The sequence below is a fragment of the Eupeodes corollae genome, chromosome 3 (genome assembly GCF_945859685.1).
Source record: "Eupeodes corollae chromosome 3, idEupCoro1.1, whole genome shotgun sequence".
NCBI classification, from domain to species: domain Eukaryota; kingdom Metazoa; phylum Arthropoda; class Insecta; order Diptera; family Syrphidae; genus Eupeodes; species Eupeodes corollae.
Window position 1 is genome coordinate 72,420,754 of NC_079149.1, and position 24,170 is coordinate 72,444,923.

Below are 24,170 nucleotides of genomic sequence, written 5' to 3' on the forward strand. Positions count from 1 at the left end.
TCAGCAACATAGTTGATAGTACACTTTGACTGACGATTTCGAACAACCGAAAGATACTTTCTCTTCTGCAAATAAAGATAGTTTTGCGCAGTCAGATTCTTAACACAGAAAGTATAAAAGTGGAAGAAAAGAAGCCAACAAAATTCAATGCAAGCTAAAAATTTAGGGTATGTTTATAGCGAACTCTCCTTTTCATCAGACTTTGTTTTCAATATTTTACTTTGAGGTGATTTAAATTTACCACACATTGACTGGGTTCCATATGTAGAAGAATCCTGCCTTGAAGCCTCTCTTTCTACTTAACAATTGGAACTATATTTTTTTTACATAATTGTTTTTATTGATATAAATCAAAAAAGCTTCATTAAAGCTTCTAAAAATCGAAGTCTCGATTGAGTACTTTTTCTGATAAACTTAGTTCACTTGTTTTAAAATCATTAATATTGATAATTATCACCCCGCTTTGTTAATGTTAATGTTCACTTAGTTCATTTTGTTTTAAAATAATAATTAATATTGATAATTATTTATTTTCTCGACTTAAGTAATCACCTAACTGTACAAAGTAATTTCTTTATTTGCTTACATAGTTTTGACTTTAGAACAGCTAATTTCCCGACAATTACCTGGGCAGATCATTGTGAATTTGGTGACAATCCTCGCAAATATGAAATTGCCCTCTTTACTAGGAATTACAATATCCCACATTATAGACCTCCATATATCAACGCTATACTGCTTAAATGTTAAAATAAAGACAAATACTTGGGCCTTATTTTGAACAAAAAATTAAGAAAGAATCAATAAACCTTCTGCAGCTCACTTGCAAATGCCTAGACTCTGTTCAATTTGAATGTACTGGGAAGAAAGAATATTTGCCTTTCATCCATATCCATTACAAAGCTTTCACATTTTTGCGGTGGTGATCAATATATGTACATCAGTATAATACTCTTAAAAATGTCGGTAGGGTTACCAACTGTTTATTGAGATTTAAATTAAAAGTACATCTGCAGTTTTCTTAACAGCTTCTGTCTTATTTCTTGCAAAATCGTAAAATTTGTAAGTACTTAATTAAATTTCAACAAACACTGCTAAATTTACTCACGAAATTCTATTTTTTATATTTTAATTTTCATGAACACAAAAACTATTTTGCATCTAAAAATCGAAGCTGCAATCGAATAATCCATCATCCATCAAATTCCATCAAAATCTTGTTAAAACAGTAATCCTTCCTTTATAAAAATGTATTCGTGGGTGAAGTAGTTCCGGTTAAAATTTAATTAGAAAAAACAGCCAGAACAATACTTTTTACACACTCCTTTACATTTAACTAGTTCAGAATTCTACCTAATTACCTCATTAACAACACCATTCATCCACAATTTATACAACGGTATATCTCTAGCTAACCAGTGATATCTTTAAATCGGTGTGATTTCACATCCGATTTGTGTTGTAGCTTTTACGGTCGACAGCGACTTGCTATGATTAGAATATAAAAAAAGCTGGAGACATATGATGAGAGCTACTTGTTAAGCAAATTAAATAAGATCCTTCATCATAAGAAACGATCAATTCTTTTGAATAATGACCAAAACGGCCGTGCTGCCATGTGCAAGAAGCCATACATAGAAATGATGGGCTTAAGACAGGATATGTTTTTTTTTGGAATTAGAGCTCAATATTTTTGCATTGTTAATTGAACGTTATATGTACATTGTACATGTCAATATTGTAAATAAGGTTTTGTTCATGAAAAAAATCAAATTTAACCTTAAAGATTCAGATGATATAATGTCATATGTATGGTGGGATGCAAATGTAGTATTATCATTATGTTAATATTAATGTTAATGTTAATGTTAATGTTAATGTTAATGTTAATGTTAATGTTAATGTTAATGTTAATGTTAATGTTAATGTTAATGTTAATGTTAATGTTAATGTTAATGTTAATGTTAATGTTAATGTTAATGTTAATGTTAATGTTAATGTTAATGTTAATGTTAATGTTAATGTTAATGTTAATGTTAATGTTAATGTTAATGTTAATGTTAATGTTAATGTTAATGTTAATGTTAATGTTAATGTTAATGTTAATGTTAATGTTAATGTTAATGTTAATGTTAATGTTAATGTTAATGTTAATGTTAATGTTATTGTTAAAATCTTAAGACTCCTTAGATAAGCTATTTCACAGTATCATTTCACAAACGCTAGGTATCTATGATACGACATAAGAATTTATTTTAATGCACTCTCTAAAAGCACTATATTCCATATTCAAAACTTTTGAAACTGTAAGGTAGAAGCTAGACATTTATAAATCAGTATAACTTTCACACATTCCAAACTATTCATGTAGAATCGTAATTAAACTGACCCAGATTTGTATTTAAGTACCCTTCAGCAATACCATAGGCACTATAAACATATCAATTGCCTCAGGCATTGAAGTTTACAACTTGTCTCGACTAATATTTACTTCGTTTACCTTTATCTATTGGCTCAGTAGAATTAAGAAATTCCTTATCACTTTTATTCAGTTATACCACATTGTTTATTATTTTTATTGATTTAAACATTACAATATTAATACGACATGAATGTTTATACCAAACTTCAACCAAGAAAATTGAAAATATAAATCACCCTTGTAACGACTATCGATACGATTTGCGCGTTACCTTAAATGACGCCACATCGCACATGTTTTGCATAAAGAAAAATAATTATTACTTTGTTAAGATCACGTATGCTCATAGAAGTTTTTTTATTGGATTAAATGCGTTTGAATGAAATGAAAATAACCCACCTTTTTCTAATTAAAGTAGATTAATTTTTGTAACTTTAATTGTTTTTAATGTCAATCCGTTAAGAAGGATCTTAAAATTAACTTGTATTATTTAAAGTGTAAAAAAAAATATTGAGACTCAAAATGACTCTACAATGTTTGTGCTTAATTGTTTGATTGTTGGCACTTCACTGAAATGTTTTGCAGTTGTGTATCTAGATACAAAAGCTAATAAGTTAGCCGGTATAGCAAAAGGCTCTCTCGGTGGCTTGATAGTCAAACCAGCTGGTTGTGCTGGTTAAAAGTAATGAGATAGCGAAGCTCATGCATATGGGTAGTTGAATATTACTTATGGAACATTAAAACAATTTAAAAGGAATAGCATTCAAATGTACATAAGTATAAATAACTTAAACTTTAGATGATGAAACAATTTTCCAAATATCGATTACGGAATCCGAAATATTTGATCACGACAAGATAAAAGTAACTTAGTGGAAGTATATAATAAAGAAAGAATTACCGATCCATGTTTGCGGATTCCATAATTGGCATTTTGCATTTCATCCATATCACAATTATGTATGTATATGTGTGCATGTTTGTTAAATAGAGCTTAAGAAACGGGTGTTACAATAAAATAAAAAAGACATTTGTTGACATTGAATCGATAACCCTTCCCGTCATCGTCTACTTTGATTTCTTTATTAATTTTATGTATTCATTTATTTATTAACATCTATATGTAGGTAAATATAAAATAATGACTTAAACATTTACATGTTGTAACTTTGTCATTTGAATAGAATTAAACTTGAGTTACATCCTGGAGTTCTGATTTGTCGGTAATTTGTTTATACAGTCCCTGGCCATATTATTAGACGCACTGCAGAATTTTTATAATTATGTATTAGATTATACGCAATATTTTTAACGTTCAAGAATGGTTGTGTGGTTACATTTGTGTGCAACATAGAGCTCCATGTTGGACTGCCGGGGAAACAGCCCTGATATGAATCCAATTGAATGTGGCAGCTGATGAAGAGGGAAGTAGCTAAAGATGAGGTCACTTATTAAAAGAGTAATTCACGTGTGAAATCACCACCCACAAATGCAGGAAACTGTCAAATCATGCATTGACAGTATGTCACGCAGAATTGGGGCTCTTATTAAATCAAAAGGAGGTTCAACAAAATATTGAACAAAATTACAAAAATAACAACAAAAAACTGAAAATAATAATTTAAAAAAAAATTCTTTGAATGTGTTGTTTTATTTCTATTAAGTAGTTTATATTCTGCATACAAAATAATTTAAATGCATTACAATAATGGAAAACCTGATTGAAATAGATGGAAATTAAGATTTTGTATAAAATCTAAAGTGCGTCTAATAATATGACAAGGGACTGTATACGCCTAGTTGATATACAAAGTTTTAAACCTAAAAAAATGTATTGTATTAAATTAAATATTAATAAGACCATTGAATAAGAAAACCAAAAATAGTAGTAAGTAACTTGAACATTAAAAAATCAATTGTTCTTAGTTTTTTAACCGTGAGTTTTAAGTTTGTTTTTCTAAAACTAATAAATGATCATTCAAAACTGGATTTCTGACTTTAAACGAAGTCGTCAAAATAATGCACGTGTTGCCGTTTTTTCAAATTTTTGATTTTGTATGTCAACTTACTTTTCGTAATAAATTGCCTCTTCCACTTTACATGATGGACATAGACCCCCATCACATACCATTTTTTTTTACAGCAATATTTAAATGCTCCAGGAATATGCAATGTTTCACAAATGATCGTGTTTACAGCAAACAATAAATTAAAATAAATGAAGTGTAACTTTGAGTTTTTTATCGAGATGTACCTGATTAAGATTTTCGAGTACTTTCGCATGCGCAGTGGAAAGGAGATAGCTACAAAATATGTGATTATTATAAAATGCATTAATATTTATGCTATATTTCTGATCAATGAAAGGTATTCGTTTATGTGTAAAGTTTCTTTTGCATTTAAAGATTCTGCATTACGAAAAAAATTTATATTATATGTATGTATGTATGTATATATATATATGTTCATATGTCATGTACTGTAAGTACTTGGCTGTACCGACAGTGCACCGCAGTACATACATATGTATATGTAAGTGGGTGTTGAAAAAAATGTTTTCCAGTTCTACAAGTCATGAAGTAACGACCCACAGCATAGGTACATATGTTGACAAAACCGCTAAGTCTAACACAAAAAAAAAAAAACAATCTTGAAAATCAGAATAAGATTCTGAAAAAAACAATTTTTTTCCACAAAACTCCAAGCCCACCATGACACTTTTTAGAAAATACTACCCTAAAAAAAAATAAAGGACGACTTCAGATCTGAAATGATGGCAAGGAAAGTGTGGGACTAAGGGCCGGAAATGGTTAAAATAAATAAATTGGGTGGCGCAACAGTCCGTTTGAGAACTAGGGCCTAGTGACTGGCAACTCTCAACCAACCATCATGCCACGGGTACGTACGCCGAAAATGGTTATCCAATATAATAAAACTAGCCCAGAAAATAAAAAATGGGAGAAAAATACAAAAGAAATTTTTGTATGAGATCGATATTTTTTATTAGGCAAGATAAGATTGTGTGAGCAGACAGAATTACTTGGCTCGTAAACTCAATACATGGCTCGTTGCCCTAATGGATCGAGGGACCTAAACCGAGCCATATCAGTTTGTCCACACGCGGTTGATTTTGGCTCGGCTCCAGTCCATTGGGTCTGTAGTGTATGGATAGCTTTAGAAACAGGAACTTTGTACGTATAGAAAAAAGAAACATTAGATAACCACATATAGTACCCGTATAGCATTAGTGCGTTGGACTGTCATGGCAGAGGTCTTGGGTTCGATCCCTGCCGATGTAGAGCACGGGTCACGGGTACTGCTTAAAACTGTAGGTCCCCTTCATCCTTGACAGCAGTGCTCACACACAGGAATGGTTGATAGTTGTAGGTAAGTCACTAAGCCCTAATTCTCAACGGAATGTTGCACGAACTAATTTATTTTTTTAGATAACCATATTAAAATCAAATCTTATTTTTTTACATATTACATAATATTTTTCATTAATCTTACTTCAATTATTGTATGTATCTACTATCTACATATTACTGTACATGCATAGTTGTTATTTTAAAATTGAAAAGTGTATAATATTTTTAAATTAATTACATACATTCAAAAAAGTACTGCTTTCAAAAAAGAAACATTAGATAACCACATATAGTACCCGTATAGCATTAGTGCGTTGGACTGTCATGGCAGAGGTCTTGGGTTCGATCCCTGCCGATGTAGAGCACGGGTCACGGGTACTGCTTAAAACTGTAGGTCCCCTTCATCCTTGACAGCAGTGCTCACACACAGGAATGGTTGATAGTTGTAGGTAAGTCACTAAGCCCTAATTCTCAACGGAATGTTGCACGAACTAATTTATTTTTTTAGATAACCATATTAAAATCAAATCTTATTTTTTTACATATTACATAATATTTTTCATTAATCTTACTTCAATTATTGTATGTATCTACTATCTACATATTACTGTACATGCATAGTTGTTATTTTAAAATTGAAAAGTGTATAATATTTTTAAATTAATTACATACATTCAAAAAAGTACTGCTTTAATATATATGAACATATGTTTCGTTTCTTTTGGGATAATTATCATGAATTTGGAAAATCAGTCCAACACTATACCAAGAAAAGTAACTCCACATCATGATATCGTGTTGGATATGGAATCCTAGATATGTGGATTTTTAGATACATTATTGAACACGTTGGATACCTTTATTAAGATAGCATTGGATACCTTTGGATTCCTTTTATGACATCCCAGCTGTTTTGGATCAGCTGTCCTTTGACCCGTAAGATTCTAACAAAAATGTTTCCGGATACCCAATCGGTCTGATATTTAACGCAGCCTTCAGACAAAAAAAGACAACTTTTTAACAATTTTGTTTAGTACTTACGGCAAATTGACGCGCAGTGGAAAATTATATAAAACCACAGGGAACGTCGGACAAAGGCATTAGACGAAGTCATTTATGTAGCGGGCCGACTTTCCATTACCGCAGTACGAATTTCCATTTGATTTAGATGGCACAGGCACGGATTGAACCCAAGCCCTCTGACTTGACAGCCCTACTAGAGATGGCAGAGTAGATTACGTCAGGTAATCTACTCGGTAAACTACGAGTAGTTAATTAAATAAACTACACGTTTGATTTGTTTCATTTCCTACCCTAAATTTGTTACGTGTGCTACCTTCACAAAAAACGTTAAATTTCAAAAAGAATTAAAAAAAAAACGAGTGAATAAGTAACGACTAACGATTGAAAAACACGCAACACATAAGAACCAAATATGTTGACTAAATTTACTAAATCAAGGAATTCAAAGTTTTATGAAAGAAAATTGCAAATTTAATAATCATCTGTTTTATTTTTGTCGTTCATTTTAAAAGTATAGTGTATATGATATCATCAATTTTTTTTGAATGTTCTTGGTTAAGCCATGTTCCGAATTTTCGAGAGTTCGTTTTTCACACTTTCACAGTTATCTTTTCGATGAAATTTGTCAATTTGTTGGTTGAATGGACATTTCAAACTACGTTTTGACGTTTACCACTACGCCTGCTACATTTAACTACGTTAACTACATTTAACTACATTAACTACCTTATTTATGTAGCAGACGTAACAAATGTAGTAAATCAAAAAAAATCGCATTTCTGCCATCTCTAAGCCCTACGCACTAACCATTACACCACGGTACAACAAAACATGTTTAAAGTATTAGAACATGGGAACACCGTTAAGTCATAATAAGTCATATTATTTTCGGATTCAACCCTTTTTTATTTTGTAATTTGTTATTCGAGCCACTGTACACTCCTAAAACAAGTTTTTTTGAAAAGATATTACGGTGTACTAACAGCAAGTGTCATCGAGCCATAAACTCTTCACTATTAAAAAATCGTTATTTAATTTATTAAAAGAATAATTAGATAGATAGATAGATATTTTATTGGCAAAGAAAAAGTTACATTGTTTACAATATTTTTAAGTCATTGCACAGCACAGAGATATGATATCAATTTGTATCTTACTACTGAAAAAAATAATTATGTTTTAAACAGCATGTCTATGTCTTAATATTTATAAGTTTGAAGGAAAACATTGCAAAGAAAAAACCTTCATTCGAATTTTGTTTATAATTATATCACAGATTATGCTTAAATTTAATAGGAACTAATTTCCGAATAAATATATAAATAAATAAATAAATAGGCAAACAAATGAGTTAATAAATACACGAATGAATTAATAAATAAGTAAATAAATAAATAAATAAATAAATAAATAAATAAATAAATAAATAAATACAAAAATAAAGAAGTAAATAATCAAACAAATAAATAAACAAATAAAGACACAAATAAATAAATAAATAAATAAATAAATATATATATATACATACATAAATTAGTAAAGGAGAAAAAATGTAAAAATAAATAAGTAGACAGTAGAATGAATACATAATAAGATACATTAATTAATAAATAAACAAAAAAATACTTATAATGATGCATAAATTAACAGTATAAAATTATAATTAATACACAAGATAATAAATAATACATAAATAACAATTAATACAAGAATAAAAAAAAAATATGTTTGACAATTTATTAAATCAGGTTTCTAATCAGAGAGTTTTCACTTAATACACATTTTCTGGAAAATTTTTGATTGAGAATTTCAATTTTCTTGTCTATTTTTAACACGTTCGTTGTCTCTATGTGTAAGGCTTGGGTTGAATAATGCCAGGGGAGCTTCAGCATCATTTTTAAAATTTTGTTTTGGAGAATTTGCAATTTTTAATATGCATTAGAGCACAATTACCTCATACGGGCGATCCATATAACAGTATTGCTTGAAAAACGACTTTAAAAATAATAAGTTTATTGTGTTTGCTAAGTAATGACCTTCGGTCAATAAGCGGATATAACATTTTTATTCCGACATTTATTTTATTTGCTATCATTTCAGTGTGTTTCTTGAAGGTCAACTTCTTATCTAAGTAAATACCTAAATACTTGACAGAGCTGACCCACGGTATATCACAGTTATTTAAGTTTATATTACGACTGGGTAAAAAACAATCCTTTCTTTTTCTGGTGAAAAAGATAGCTTGGCTTTTCCCAGCATTGATTTTAATTTTCCAGTGTTTGTAATACTCGAAAATAATTGCTAAATCAGTTTGAATATTGTTAATTATATTATCAGGATGTTCATCGGATGAGAATATCGCAATGTCATCTGCATACATACCGAATTCACAATTTGCAAAACTGGAAAATCTGAGATAAAAATATTGAACAACGTAGGAGATAACACTGATCCTTGAGGAACGCCAGCAGGAATAGTTTTTGAGACTGAATTTTGTCCATTAAGTGAAACTATGAATGTTCTTTCACTTAAAAAACTTTGTATAAGTTTTATTAAAAAAGTTGGACATTCATTTATAATAAGTTTATGAATAAGTGCATTGTGCCAAACAGTGTCAAACGCTTTTTCAACATCTAGCAAAACTAATCCTGTTGATTTTTTTTCACTAAATTTTTCTTTTACGTGTCTACAGATTCTTAAGACCTGGTGTGATGTGTTATGCTCTTTCCGGAATCCAAATTGTTGTATTGGTATGATATTCTTTTCATTTAAAAACAATTCTAATTTGCAGCTAATTAATTTTTCGAAAATCTTACTAATGCTACTTAGTAGGCCTATAACTTAGTGGATCACTTCGAGGTTTTCCAGATTTTAATATTGGAACAACTTTTGCCATCTTCCATTTAATTGGAAAATATTGAATTTTAAAGCAGGCATTAATTAAAGAAGTTAAATAAACAAAACCACTCATTGGAAGTTCTTTAAGGAATTGGTTTTGAATACCATCCATTCCAGGAGATTTTTTATTTTTAAGATCACATATCAAATATTCAATGTCTTCAACAGAAATTAATTCTTCTGCAGATAAGCTTATAGAAGTTCTATTGAATTCAATTACTGACGTATCTACAAGGTTGGTTAAAACAGGATCGTGGTAGAAGTTAATGGTAGTATCATGATTGCTAGCAAAAGTATTTGCAAGCGTATTTGCTTTGTCTTCGTTAGAAGTATGAACTGTCCCTAATGATTCAAGTGGTGGTATTTGAGTATTTTTCTTCTTAATTATTTTATGTATGTTCCAAAACGGTTTAGAGCTAGGATGTAAGGAACTAAGTTTTTTGTTCCATTGTATGTTCCTGAATTTTGATATCGATTCTGTTATTAATATGTTGAGATGGTTCATTTATCGTTTATTAATTGTTTTCTGAGGAACAGATTCATTAATACTACCACGGATACTTTTTTCAAAATAATCAACATAAACATCAATATCTTCACAACATTCAACACATTCAATACTATTTAAAGTTGGACGCAATTTTGAATTTAATTGGGAACGATATAAGTGCCAATTGGCGTTTTTAAAATCTAAATATTGCACATTTAATAAATTTGGACTAAGGGTAGTATCACAGCAGACAGGAAGATGATCCGAACCAAGTGCATTTGCAGTAGTAGGGGTCGTAAAGCAATGCGGAATATTAGAAATAAAAAAATCTATTGTAGATGGAGAAGCTCTACGACGGCCCGGTATATAAGTTGGAGCGTTTGGAAACATTAGTGTGATAGGGTATCTCATAGTGAAATCCAACAGATCGTTACCAAATGAATTTGCCCGAAGACAACCCCATTGTCGGTGTTTACAATTAAAGTCACCGCCTATTATAAACTGGTCATTACTTATTAGTTTTTTCAAGTCGTTTATAAAGCATTGCCTTTTAGTTTTTGTATTATTGGATCTGCCACCGGGAAAATATATTGAATATATTTTGAGCTTATTGGAGTTTTGCAAAATCAATTCGACTCCAATGGCTTCAATAACATTAGTATTAATTTTTGGCAATTAAACATGTTTTATTTCTTTTTTGAGGAGGATGGCAACACCGCCACCTAAACTCTCTCTATCTAATCTATGACACACAAAATTGCTATTTGAAAAACTGACACCAACATCAAGCCAAGTTTCACACACAAGACAAATATCAACATTGGCATTTAAGAGAAAATTAAAGAACTCAGTACATTTATTACGAATGCCACGGGCATTCCAACATACGATTTTCATATTCTGTAAATTACTTGCCATTATGAGAGTATAAATATTTTGTTGCTAGCTGTGCAATGACATGAAATTGTTCTAACTTGGATTTACATTGACCAAGCTAAGTAATCATCTCCATTGTAAGAGAAGCAATCTCTTCTTGAGAAAAGAGATCGTTCTCTTGTGATTTAGTGTTGCTCATCAAAACAGGGTTCGTCAAATTCGTTGACTGTTGTTGTTGTTGAGGTAGCTGAAGCTGCTGATGTTGTTGTGTAGAACGTGGTGTCATCTTCCAATGGTTTGTTGGTGGAGGGAGCGAGGGAAAATCATGCATATTCCCAATCCCAATATTGACTTGCTTGTTTGTGTTATGCGCTTGCTGCCGTGGAGCATGTAAATTGCGTTTAGTTGCCCTGGGAGCTCTCTCTTTCATTTGGATATACTTTATTCGGCTATCACATGCTTGGTCAGTGGAGCGATGGTTCTGCTGGCAATTTGCACACTTGGGAAAAGAACCATCGGCCACAGTGCACTCTGAAGTCTTGTGGGGACCGGAACAATTAGCACAACGCGATTTAACGCTGCAGTGTCTCTCACCATGGCCAAACATTTGACAATTAAAACAAAGCGAAATGTTAAAAGTATCGAGAATTTTTCGCGCGATTAACCTAACCTGTTAAATGAAACTTCGAAAGTAATTTAAGAAAAATATATATTATTTTATTGTTATAAAAATTACCTAGCTTTTATTAAAATTGAATAATCTTCAATAAATCAAAGAAAAAAAAATAAATTTACTCATTTTTACCGCAGTTTTCAGTGCCCGGATACTGGAACCAAAATTGAAGAATATTTTTAGTTTCCGGACAGAGTGTCCGGATACTGAAAAAATGAGAAAAAACGCAAATCCTCTCTTTTATGCTTTTATGGGGTAGTTTGCTATATTTTTTATAATATAAAGAAAGAGAAATGTCATTTTCATACAGATTTTTAGTTTTCGGACAGGGTTTACTCCGGAAGAGTATATTTGTCCGGGAACTGAAAAAATAGTCTCAGTGTCCAGACAGCTTACTTTATATGAAGTTAGAGGTATTTTTATTCATTTAAGTAGCTAACCTACCAGCCTTATTTTTTTATAGGATGAATGCAGACAATTTAGCCCAAGCCTTAAATGATATAAGGACGAACAACACCAGCATAAGGCAAGCAGCGATCAAGTACGGAATATGCCGCTCAACTTTGCACGACCGATTAAAGGGAAAGAGACTAATCGGCGAAAGGTCTACAAAAACGGGCAAGAACCATATTTGAAAGCCGACGAAGATGAAAAAATAGCTCAATGGTGATTTGTGTAAGTGTAGCTTCCCCTTTAAAATGGATGATTTATAGAACACGGTCCAGAAAATTATAAAAGACTCAAAGAGAAAAACTCCGTTCAAAAACGATCGTCCAGGAAAAGCATGGATGCGAGCCTTTTTTACAAGGAACCCCTCTTTATCTTTGCGAGCAGCGGTGACCATCAGTAAGGGTAGAGTCGTAGTTACCAAAGAATGGTTCAGAGAATTTGAAGATTACCTGGAAAGAATTGGGCAAGCACAAATTATGGAAGAACCAAGAATAATTTTAAATGGAGATGAGAGAAGCTTTTGCCTCTTTCCAAAAACTGGCAAAGTTATTGCTCCAAAAGGCTATACAAATATATACCAAATTTCAGCTGGAAAAGAAAAAGAAACGCTGACTGTGCTGATCGTTTTTTCTGCTGATGGAACCCTTTTTGAGCCCATGGTCGTGTTTTCATATTTGCGCCCACCGAAAGATATCGTCGAAAGTATGCCAGAATCTTGGTTTTTAGGAAGAAGCGAGAGTGGATGGATGAGGAGTGAAACCTTTTTTGAATATGTTGCCAACTGTGTCCACAAACGATTACTTGCCAACAGCGTCGAGCTACCCGTTGTATTGTTTGTAGATGGGCACAAATCGCATTTGACTTTAGAACTCAGTGAGTTCTGCAGCCAGAATAATTTTGTATGCGTTTCCACCCAACACCACACATATCATGCAACCAGCCGACGTATGTGTCTTTAAACCACTAAAATCAGACTAGAAAATAACAGTCCGCGATTGGCAGTCAAAAAATTTAGGACAACAACTCACCAAACAAAACTTCTGTCCTCTTTTGAATGAAGCAATAATGAGGAATAAAAAGACGGTGGACACTATTAAAAACGGCTTTAGAAAATGTGGATTATTTCCATTAAATCCGCAAGCATTTGAATTCACAAAATGTGTTAAAAACAACACTGAAAACTTGTTAATTGCTTAAGTTCCTCAACTCTCAGACGAAGACTAACCTTTAGATATTTCATCCCTCGATAATGCTTCAGGAGTGGTAAAGGCTCTCAAAAAGCAATTGCAAAATGTTGGAGTAGATGCTGACATCGTTTTGAAGGTTTTTGAAACTGCAAAATCAAAAATCGTCGACCCGAGCCTGTCCCGAAAAATACCTCACAACAAGAAAACTCGCGTAAAACCCCTAAAATTTTGTCTGGAACACATCTTATGGAAATTGATAATTTGATGGAATCCCCGGTTACACCGAGCACTTCAACAATTGTATCTCCAAGACCATCTGGTAGCGAAAATACGCCAACTTCAAGACCTTCCATATCCGCCTATACGTTTTATCCGAAGTTAACTTTTTTCAATAAAAAAGTAAATTAAGACAAGTCGTAAAAGCACCTTTTGCAATTTCATCTACTGAATGGCGAGAAATTGAAGCGAAAAAAGCAAAGGAAAAGAAAGACAAAATTGAAGCAATAGCAAAACGGAATCAAGAAAGGCTCATTTTAAAACAGACAAAACAATCTGCTCCGAAACAAAAAAAAGTACAAAAATAAGGAAAAATGCCAAGAAAGTTTGGATGAGCTTGAAAGTGACATTGAAGATGACAACCTGAAAAATATTGGGTGCGACATTTGCCCTAGATGGTTTCATCTTAGTTGCACTGCAATGGCTAATCTGAACTACGAGGTTGCATCTAGAAATGATTTTACTTGCAACTATTGCTGTAATAGTATAAACGACTGAGCGTAATACTGCAACTTAAGACTAAACTGTGAACGGAATGAAGACTATTAATTCTCTTTTTTTTTTACTAAATATGTTTCTAATTAAGTTTTTTTTTAACTTTAAAACTTTGTGTTCGTATTAAATTTGAATTTTTAGAAATTAAGTAATGTATAAATGTTTGACTTTTTCTAAATATAATTTAATTTATTTTAATAATTCGTCGTTAAATATTAAATAAGTGAATTACTGTGTTTTGTTCCCTTTGTGTTAATTTTTGAAGTTTTTTAATAAAACTTATTAAATTCCATATGCCTTTATATTTTTAATAAATATTTATTTTATAGTTACTTAAGTAAAAACTGAATAAATTATAAACGACAACTGAACTGAATGAAGACTTATTATTATTAATTTTTTTTTGTTTTACGAAATATATTTTTAATTAAGTTTTTTTAACTTTAAAACTTTGTGTTTCTATTCAATTTGAATTCTTAGAATTTAACTAATGTAAAAATGTATGACTTTTCCTTAATATAATTTAATTTATTTAAATAATTCATCGTTAAATATTAAATAAGTGAATTAATGTGTTTTGTTCCTTTTGTGTTAATTTTTTTAAGTTTTTTATAAACCTTATTAAATGTCATATGCCTTTATATTTTTAATAATTTTTTAATTTTATTGTTTCTAATTATTGCAGTAAATTATGAACAAATAACAAAAATCGAAAATTATCGGAGAATATCCAATATTTTTGAACAAATTAAAGTTCTCGAGGTGGCATTGATAGCTTAAAACCTATTCCGAATCAAAGTTAAAAAATACGTTAAGTGTCCGGATACTAGTGCCTTTACCCTGCATAGTTTGAGTAGATTGGCCGAAAATTAAAATTAAAAAAGAAAATGTTTTAATAAGTAAGTAAGTAAGTAAGTTTTTCCAATAATTTTTTATATCTTTAAAATCTAAATTGTTTCTTTTAGAAAATAAAAACAACTGTAACAAATTGGATAAATACGGTTTTTATTTTGGAAAGAATTTGTTTTTTTTTTACCAGAGTGTCTGCGCTCCGACATATTTTTTGTATAGTTGGTGCTAATTCGAATTGCACTACGATATTTCAATCAAAAACGCTCTATATGGAGATATAAACCATCGTACGTAATGAGGACGAATTCAACGAGAAAAATGTACGTGTTTTCAAGCATAAATAGAATTAACTACTGATTTTTTAGTTGAAATATCATAAATTAGAGGAGAAATCACACGAATAGTTAAATGAGTTTATGAGCCTGGTTTTACTTGTAGGCAAACCAATATGGCTACTGGGAATTTATATCTTTAGTAGAGTGTTTTAGATTTCAATTATGTTAACCCATATGGACACAGTTTTACTTCATCGAAGTGTGATTTGCCCGATGACGATGAGATGGTTCTGTGTGAAACATGCCGAAGTTTGCGGATTTTAACCCTACTTTATTTGAAACTGCTACTCCTTGGTTTTGTTGTAGAGATGATTACGATGAAATTGGAAGTTAAAGTAAGGAACAGGTTACACACACTGCACGTACCACGGCAAGTAACACTCAAAAAGATGTTTTAGCTGCTGTGGATGGATTAATTGAAGCGGCTAGGGTGACCCAAACGATCGTTGACATAAGAGACCAGGAAATCGTTTCTATGCAGCAGAAATAGACACGGTGAAAGCGCAGTTGGTTGCAACATGGTCAGTTGCAAGGCAAAAAGCGAGTTCTGTTCATTCTTTTGATTTGAAAAAGCTTGCTTGTGAGAGGCTGGAAGCGATTCGACAATTTGATTGCAGACACAAGCAAATGGTATAGGTCCTGCTGCTGCTGCATACTCCATTCCTCTGTCGGGGCAAAAAGACTGCAATGTTAAATTGAAAGACGCGCAAGACATTTTGTGCCATCAGTCAGATATGGCAAATTTATTGACGATCTTTAATAGCAGTGAGGTCCAAAAATTGCCCTCTTTTTGAATGGCCGTAATGCGCATGTCAACAACGGTTGAAGCCAGATACAGAATCAAAGAAAATGTTGCTCGTCTAAGAAAGGCACTGAAAGGCGAAGCTTATACTCTGGTGAGCGATAGTTTGAGGTATTCGACTGATGCAAACGACGTGATGGACTCATTACGTACCATTTATGGTAGGGCATATGTTTTAGTTCGCAGTCTCACTACGAATCTGCGTCGTTTAGTTCACCGAGTGATACAAAACTGCGTCAGTGGGCTGTTGTGCTGAAGTAGGTTGTCTCCTGGGCAATACCATAGAGGAAATATATTATCCTCTATGGACAATTCTACGATAGGCAAAAACAAAAATCAAACAAGACGCACTCGAATTTAGAAGATTTCGCAGTTTTTCTTTCTTTCTCTTTTGTCTTTGGACGAAAGGTTTGCATTTGCTAAGAGCAAAAGCTATTTGCTTTAGATGCTTAAAGTTATCACCACATAGATGGAAAACTGTTCACAAAAGTTGTGTTATGTCGAGGGATGCGCGTATAATCATCATCGGCCCACCCTTTGGTTTCACCGTCGCGAATTCATTCGTCACATCTGGAACCTAAAGCACCAGTTATGTTCAAAGTTGTTCCCGTTCGTTTATTTGGGAACAATAATAAATCTTTAGACTCATTTTCATTTTTGGATGATGGCTCATCCATTACGATGGTGGAAAAGATGTTTTTGATTTTCTGGTCTATACAGTGAAGAATTTGGAACTGCCACACCAGGGTGTTAACATTGCCGCTTTAAGCAAACGTTCTTGCATCTAAGAGACTTGACGTTGCCGGCTTTAAATGATGCAAGGCCGAAAATAAAATTACTAGAGTTTAATCATGGTCTAGTCAACCGAACGTAAAGACTTGGCCATTGAAATCTGTAAGGCAATGAACTTCGAGCTTGTGGGATTTCAATCGAACAGTCGTGCAAGCAAGCCTGGTCAGAATCAATTACAATGTTTCCGAGAGGCAGCCTTCCTCTGATTATCTGATTTATAAGCTCTACGATGAAGAGCTTTTAAAGAAGATGTCGGATTCAAGGGCTAATATAACCAAACGAGAAATATAAACGATTATTTGAGTTGTAGACCCCCTTGGTATTATTTCCTGTTCCTGTATTTTCATCAGAGTTTCATAAGAATCCTGAGGCAAATAGAGGAAATCAAGATTCCTCGTTTGTATACGGCATTGACCCCGGGTTACTCAACGATCTGCTTGATCGTTTTTGTGGATGCTTTAGAGAAGGCATTTGCTGCTGTATCATATTGGCGCTTCGAGCAAATGGAGCAGTCGAAGTGGCAATCGCCATGGCTAAGGCGAAGGTTGCTACGGTTAATAGGCTTTTAGTGCCTCGCTTAGAGTTACAAGCGGCTGTGCTTGGGGTGCGGGTTGCGAAAACTGTGAAAAATTCTCGCTCAATTCGAACTGATCTCATAATCTTTATGTCCGATTCTAAGACGGTGCTCTCACGGATTAGTTCTTCCACCTTTAAATTCAAAAGTTTCGTTGCCGTTCGTGTTGGAGAGATTTTAGAAACCACTAATCCGCATCAGTGGTGGTTCTTAAGACCTGCGGATAATGTTGCGGATGACGGAACCAGAAGGTGTGACAGGGCAGAAAGCTTTAATAATTCTAGATGGTTTGCAGGACCTGAATTTTTGACGCTTCCCCAAGTTGATTGGCCAGTTAGATACACCAGGGAAAGTTATCGCTGACGCAAATAAGATAAGCACAATTGATTTATCTAAATTGCCAGTAAATTTGCATATACATTAACCAATATCATTCAAAATCAGAGTAGTGGCAATATTACTTCGTTTTTGCAACACCGTCAGAAACTTTAAGAGCTCAGGACAGTTTATTTCGAAAAATGAAGCAAGAGGCCTTCTCGGATTAGATTGCTTGCCTGTAAGTTAATCGAAGTTGAGAGCCAACGAGTGCTTTATTGAATCGGTATCCGTTTATGGATGATGAGGGTACTATGCGACTAGGCTCGAGAATACAGAAAGCAAATATTTTATACGCAGCACGGAATCCTGCCATTCTGCCGAAATACTATCCGCTATATTTGAGATCAGTACCACCTTGAAGCTAACAATCACGTTGCAACGGCAACGACGATTTCAGACATCAGGGAAAGATCTTGGATTACAAGCATTCGTTCGACAGTGGCACGAGTCCAATCAAAGTGTTTTATGTGCAAAAGACTCAAGGCAAAGGCAATAACACTTTTTATGGATCAGTTGCCTGAAGGTTGGTTAGGCCTTTAGAGACCTTTTACCCTTGGTGAGTAGATTTTTACGGTTAAATATGGAATAGGCATAGTAAAACGATATGGGATGATTGTTACCTGTTTGAGTTTCCGTGCCGTTCACATTGAGGTGCTTAATGTTTTAAATATGGAATAGGCATAGTAAAACGATATGGGATGATTGTTACCTGTTTGAACTTCCGTGCCGTTCACATTGAGGTGCTTAATGTTTTCACCATTAATGATTTCTAATCATTAGTGTGATCACCAAATTTATCTAAAGAGACAATGGTCTCAACTTGAACAGCACAAAGAACCGCTTAGATAAAGATGTAAGGGAGATGGAGGGTGCTGTCGGTCAGTACTGCCCCAAGTACGAGGGCATACTCTGGCGTTTCATACCTGAATACTTACCGTGGATGGGTGGAGAATGGGAGAGCCTTATTAAATCCAGTAAAGAATTCACCTTAAAGGGAGTAACACCTCGAGAAGATGTTCTTTTGAACGCGCTATATGAGGAACAGGGACAGATTAACAGGAGGCCGCTAACTTATATACCCGTCGATCCGGAGGATCCCCAACCACTTACTCTATCAAATGTTTTAGTTTAAAGCGTCAAGGAAGTAATCTGCAGCGAACTATATTTTATATACTGTTTTTTTCAAAAGACTATATACACGGGTACACTCTTAACTTGTTTCTTACTTCTGATCCTAATAAATATACTTTCAGTGTACTATCGCCTCTAGGCGCATCAGACCAATTTGTTATATCTGCAAATTTCTCATGTCGAAAAACGCCAGTTAAAGTTAAAACCCCTACGAGAACCGTTTGGCAATATGAGAAAGCCAACTGGGACGGTCTCTATGAATTCTTCAGGAACTTTAACTGGTCACTATGCTTCCTCGATAGTGACGTGGATTCCAGTGCAGATATGATTACAAACTTAATTCTTTACCGAATAAGAAATTTTATCCCGAATAGGGTAAAATCCATTAAACCCAAAGAAAACAAATGGTTTGATTCGAGCTGTAAAGAGGTTATTAGGATCAAAAATGTAAGTTTCCGGAATTCCAAAGCCAACCCAACTTAGGAAAACCGGAATAAATTCCCTAAAAAAGTCGAAAGGGTTAGAAATTACCTTTCGGACCGATCAATTCAAGTAGTATTCAAATCTGATATTCACAAAACTAACGCTGATGTGCCCCAGGGCTCCGTTTTGTCTCCGACGCTCTTCCTTATTTTTATAAATGATCTTTTGTTTGAAACTTCCAACCCACTAAATTGTTTCGCAGATGACAGTACCCTCAGCTTTTCATATTCGTTTTTAGATTCTCATCCTTGTTTTTCAGATGTGGACTACCAAAGGCAGCGTATGGTAAGCTCATTAAATTCTGATCTTGACAGCGTAGTTCAATAGGGAATCAAAAACTGTGTAGAATTTAATGCTTCGAAAACTCAATGATATCTACTGCCGCAAAAACGTAACCCTCCCCCAATGCCACTATCCATGAGTGGTACTTGCAACGAGGAGACTGAACAGCTATCAGTCCTAGATATGTGTATTACAAACCACTTGTGGAGTGATCACATATTTGACATCGCCAAAAATGCTGCTAAGTGTTAAGGTTTTCTCCGACGACGCAAGAACTTTTTTACCCCTTCTGATCTGGCTATAATTTTTAAAGCCTATATTCGTCCAAAACTTGAGTACAATTCCCATATTTGGGCAGGTGCTCCTATAACCCACTTGAGTCTCTTGGAGAGCTCTAAAAATGATAGGTGACCGTTGTCTAACTGAAAGTTTTGCATCTCTCGAGCACTGTCGTAATGTTTCATTTCTCTCATTATTTTATCGCTACTTCCATAAGCAATGCTCTAATGAAATAGCCAGTTCCCTCAAACAACTCAACCGTGATACTCGTTTTTTTAGGAATACCCATCAGTTTACCCAAGAACAGATTCTTTTTTTAGTCGCACTACACGATTGTGGAATGCTTCCAGACTCAATACAATGTGCAGGCATTCAAAACCAATGTGCATCGGTACCTCTTTTCAAATTTTATCCTCCCTTTCTAATTACTCGCACTTTGTATAATCATTTTAAGGGTATTCATACCCCTTGAGTGCGCCTATAATATAAAAAAAAACTTATATACATTTTGTATATCATCAACACATCAACTAAAGTAATGAATTTCAAACCAAAAAAACATTGATAACTTTATTTTTGTTTAGTTCGGACAGATCTCAAAAAGTATTTTTATTCACTTAATATAACATTGAATATATATGGAAACCGATGTTCTTTAATATATTTGAAATTAAATATAGAGCCGTGGATACTACAACGAAAACGGTAAGTGAGCCGAGAAAAGAAAAGTGCCCAGCATCGGGCCTTATGTGTTGTTGAAGCCCAAGCCAGCCACCATTGTCTGATAACCAAATAGAAATATCGTCCTCAATGATTTCCGACATACTGTTGACGAGGCACTGTAGGTAGTCGTAGTGCCCTTGACGAACACAATCGATTGCAAACCCCCCGCAGACAGCAAAAATTGAAACTATTTTACCCCAAGTAATGCTGGTACGAAAGAGTTCTTTGGCAACTAAATTTAAGAGCATTGGAGCTGTATCACTGTCTTCAAGTTCTCCAAATGGAGTTGGTGATAATTGCCGTGAAACATTTGTATATACTCTTGGATGCATCCGTTCAAGTTCTTCACCCATCTGAAAAAATAGTATTCTTTCTTTGAAATAGCCAAATTAATGGGTTGTTTTACAAAAGGTGTTGCAGTGCGAAAAAAGTGTTGTCAAAGTTTGAAATATCGACTAAAAAGGTCAGTTCTAGGTTTTAATCGTTACTTTATAAGGTGTCCCAGACTTATATAGGATTATCTGCTGTTAAATATAAGAAGTATTCTGAAATATTATGACTGGAAACAGCATCAGATGCAGATTAATGTTTTATTAGTTATAATTTCCATTTTTCTTTGATTCTTCATGCCGATGGAGGTCCTACTTTAGGTTTTAGAGGACACATTTTGAAAATTGAATAACTGTTTAATTACACTCTAACGTAATGTAAGTAAAACCACTTAAATCCTATTTTCAATTAATTTTTGGAGCTTTTGCCAAGAAAAATATGATCGGCTAGAAAATGAACACCTTAAAAATAAATAAATTGGGTGGCGCAACAGTCCGTTGGGAACCAGGACCTAGTGACTTACAACTCTCAACCATTTCTGTGTGCGAGTACTGTTGTCAGGAATGGAAGGGACCTACAATTTTAGGCCGAATCCGAACGGATAATTTGAGAAAGCACTTTTTCATGGCAAGAATTACTCTTGTAGGATTTGTCAATTCCTCACAAGAGGCAGTACCCGCGAAAATTATTTTTTTTTTTAAATTTAGGTGGCACAGGCAGGGATTGAACTCAAGGCCCCTTGCATGACAGTCCAACGCACTAACCATTATGCCACGGGTACTCAAAATAAACACCTTAAGACTTTGGAAGAACACCAACTTTCTTTAAACGTAGTTTTAATACTATTTCTTCTAAAAAATAAAATCCTACGAAGATAATGATGTCAAAATTCAAAAGAACAACACCTTCAAATAATTTGACGCAGGCTCGGGACACACGGGCTTAGAGGCTTCGTGGTAAAGTTTAAGTAGAGTATATGCCGTCATGTATTGTTGGATATTTAGGGTACATTTATTTTACACTGTGGTTATTAAATATTTCTACTGATTTTTTAATAAACTTGATAAATCAGTAGTTATTATCATTATTATTAGTGTTAAAGAGCTTGAACTTTGTTATTAAAAGTGGTCCTATTCAAACGAAATTGAGTGTATGCATAAGTCATCTAACTGTTGTTCATTCAACAGCAATATTACTCTTGTTATTTTGCTAATTCTTGTCTAGAATGCAAATAACTGTTAACTTGATACTTTTTGGTTGGAAAAAATAGAAACAAGATGAGTATGCATTTGATACGAGTCATTTCTAAGGTAAGGACAACTTTGTTTTATTTCAATTTAATTACAATTTACAACAATGGGTCGCGGTCCTAACTCCACTGAATCTGATAAAAAATTGATTCGCGAATTAAGAAACAATGGGGAAAAAATATACGAAATCGCAAAATTAATGAAGTGAAAGTGAAAAAAAGTAGTTTCTTCTCTCCATTCTCTTCTAAAAGAGATAACAAGTGGTTGGAAAAGAAAAACAAGTGCCCTTTTCGATAAGATAATCTTCGCGAATCCAAAATAAAAAAACTCTTTTTTTTTTTCATAGGAGGAGATGAAAATAAAACAAATGCAAAAGTGGCAAGTCGAACAATTAGAAATCGTTTAATTGAATCAGGTCTGAAGGCTAAAAGTCCAAGAAAGGTTTCCTCTTCTAAGCAAAAAAATATCATGGGCTTGCTTTTGCAAACAGCTCAACCGAGGAAATAGGAAAAATGTCCTATGGTCCTATGAAACAAAAATAAATGTATTCGGTTCTGACGGGAAAATGTTTGTTAGCAAGACCAAAAGGGCCGAGTTTGATCCTAAGTTTACTAAAAAAACAGTAAACCACCACCATGTTCTCAGCCTTTGGGGCTACCAATTTTTTGGATTCAAAACAAAATGTGTGCTGTGGACTGCGTGCACATCCTCAAGAACAAAATGCTGCCATATTATGCTGAGGAAAACATGCCTCTAAAATGGGAATTCATGCAGGACAATGATTCCAAACATGCATCTAAGCTAGCGAATCATGAATGCAAGCAAATAAAATAAGAGTTATAGAGTGGCCATCATACCGTACCGGACCTCAACCCCATAGAACACCTTTGGGGAGTCTTAAAGCGAAAAATTGGAGGGTTAAAACACAACAATCGAGAGGAATTATGGAGAAATATACAGGATGCATGGCACTCCATACCAAACCACCAAATACCAAATTTGTAAAAAGTTGATTCAATCAATGCATCGGAGATTCAAGTCAGTTTTAGCGAAGAATGGTGCTACATATAATTCCTAATGAACTTACAAAAAGCGTAAAAACTGATTTTGTTTCTATTTTTTTGTTCGATCAAAAAGTATCAAGTTAACAGTTATTTGCATTCTAGACAAGAATTAGCAAAATAACAAGAGTAATACTGCTCTTGGATGAACAACAGTTAGGTGACTTTTGTCTACAGTCAATATTATTTGAATAGACCCACCTTTAGTTATGAAGTTCTAGCTCTGTTACATAGGTACTACATCTGTTTCTATTATTTTCTCCAACACTGGATGTATTACAATTTTTCAATCATGTGTTGCATATGAAATTACAAAATGGTTTTGATTTGTATTAACATACTTTTACATAATACATACATACATATGTAATGTTCACTAGGTGGAAGATGATATTTAAAGTTGACGTCCGGAACCTCAATAATTGTGTTTTTATGATGTTTTTGACAAGAGTAACTTTTATTAAAAAAAAATACTGCACAATATGAATAGATACCCGCACGATCGGATCTTTAAAATAACATTTTCATTGGAATGCATTATTTAAAAATAGGATTGTTTTCATAAACTAGGTAGCTTAACCATCACCTTTCAAGACAATCGACTATAAATTTTATTGGAACATATTAAAATGCTTCGATTAATCTTCTTCTTAAAGAATTAAATACTGCTTTATCGTTAGTCACCAGCACAACACCTTTTGTAAAACATTTATCTATCACTTTAGTTTTAATTATAATTT

At 33.4% G+C, this 24,170-nt stretch overlaps 1 protein-coding gene across 9 annotated transcripts in view; it reads right to left on the reverse strand.

Moving 5' to 3' along the window:
• LOC129950975 (bcl-2-related ovarian killer protein homolog B) overlaps positions 1 to 24,170 on the reverse strand; it is a 46,456-nt gene that overhangs the window by 18,070 nt on the left and 4,216 nt on the right. Inside the window, exon 1 of one of the 9 annotated variants that reach the window (XM_056062955.1) lies at positions 24,017 to 24,157. The exons of 2 other annotated variants lie outside the window; for them this stretch is intronic. Coding sequence is in view for 2 of the 7 variants with exons in the window: in XM_056062949.1 (XP_055918924.1) it covers positions 23,772 to 23,786 (15 nt within the window). In the remaining 5 variants the exon portion in view is untranslated. Of the gene's footprint in view, positions 1 to 626; positions 799 to 2,500; positions 2,656 to 2,821; positions 3,241 to 23,771; positions 24,158 to 24,170 lie in introns of those variants that run through there. 6 more of the 9 variants (XM_056062953.1, XM_056062951.1, XM_056062949.1 and 3 more) reach the window with 6 other exon arrangements.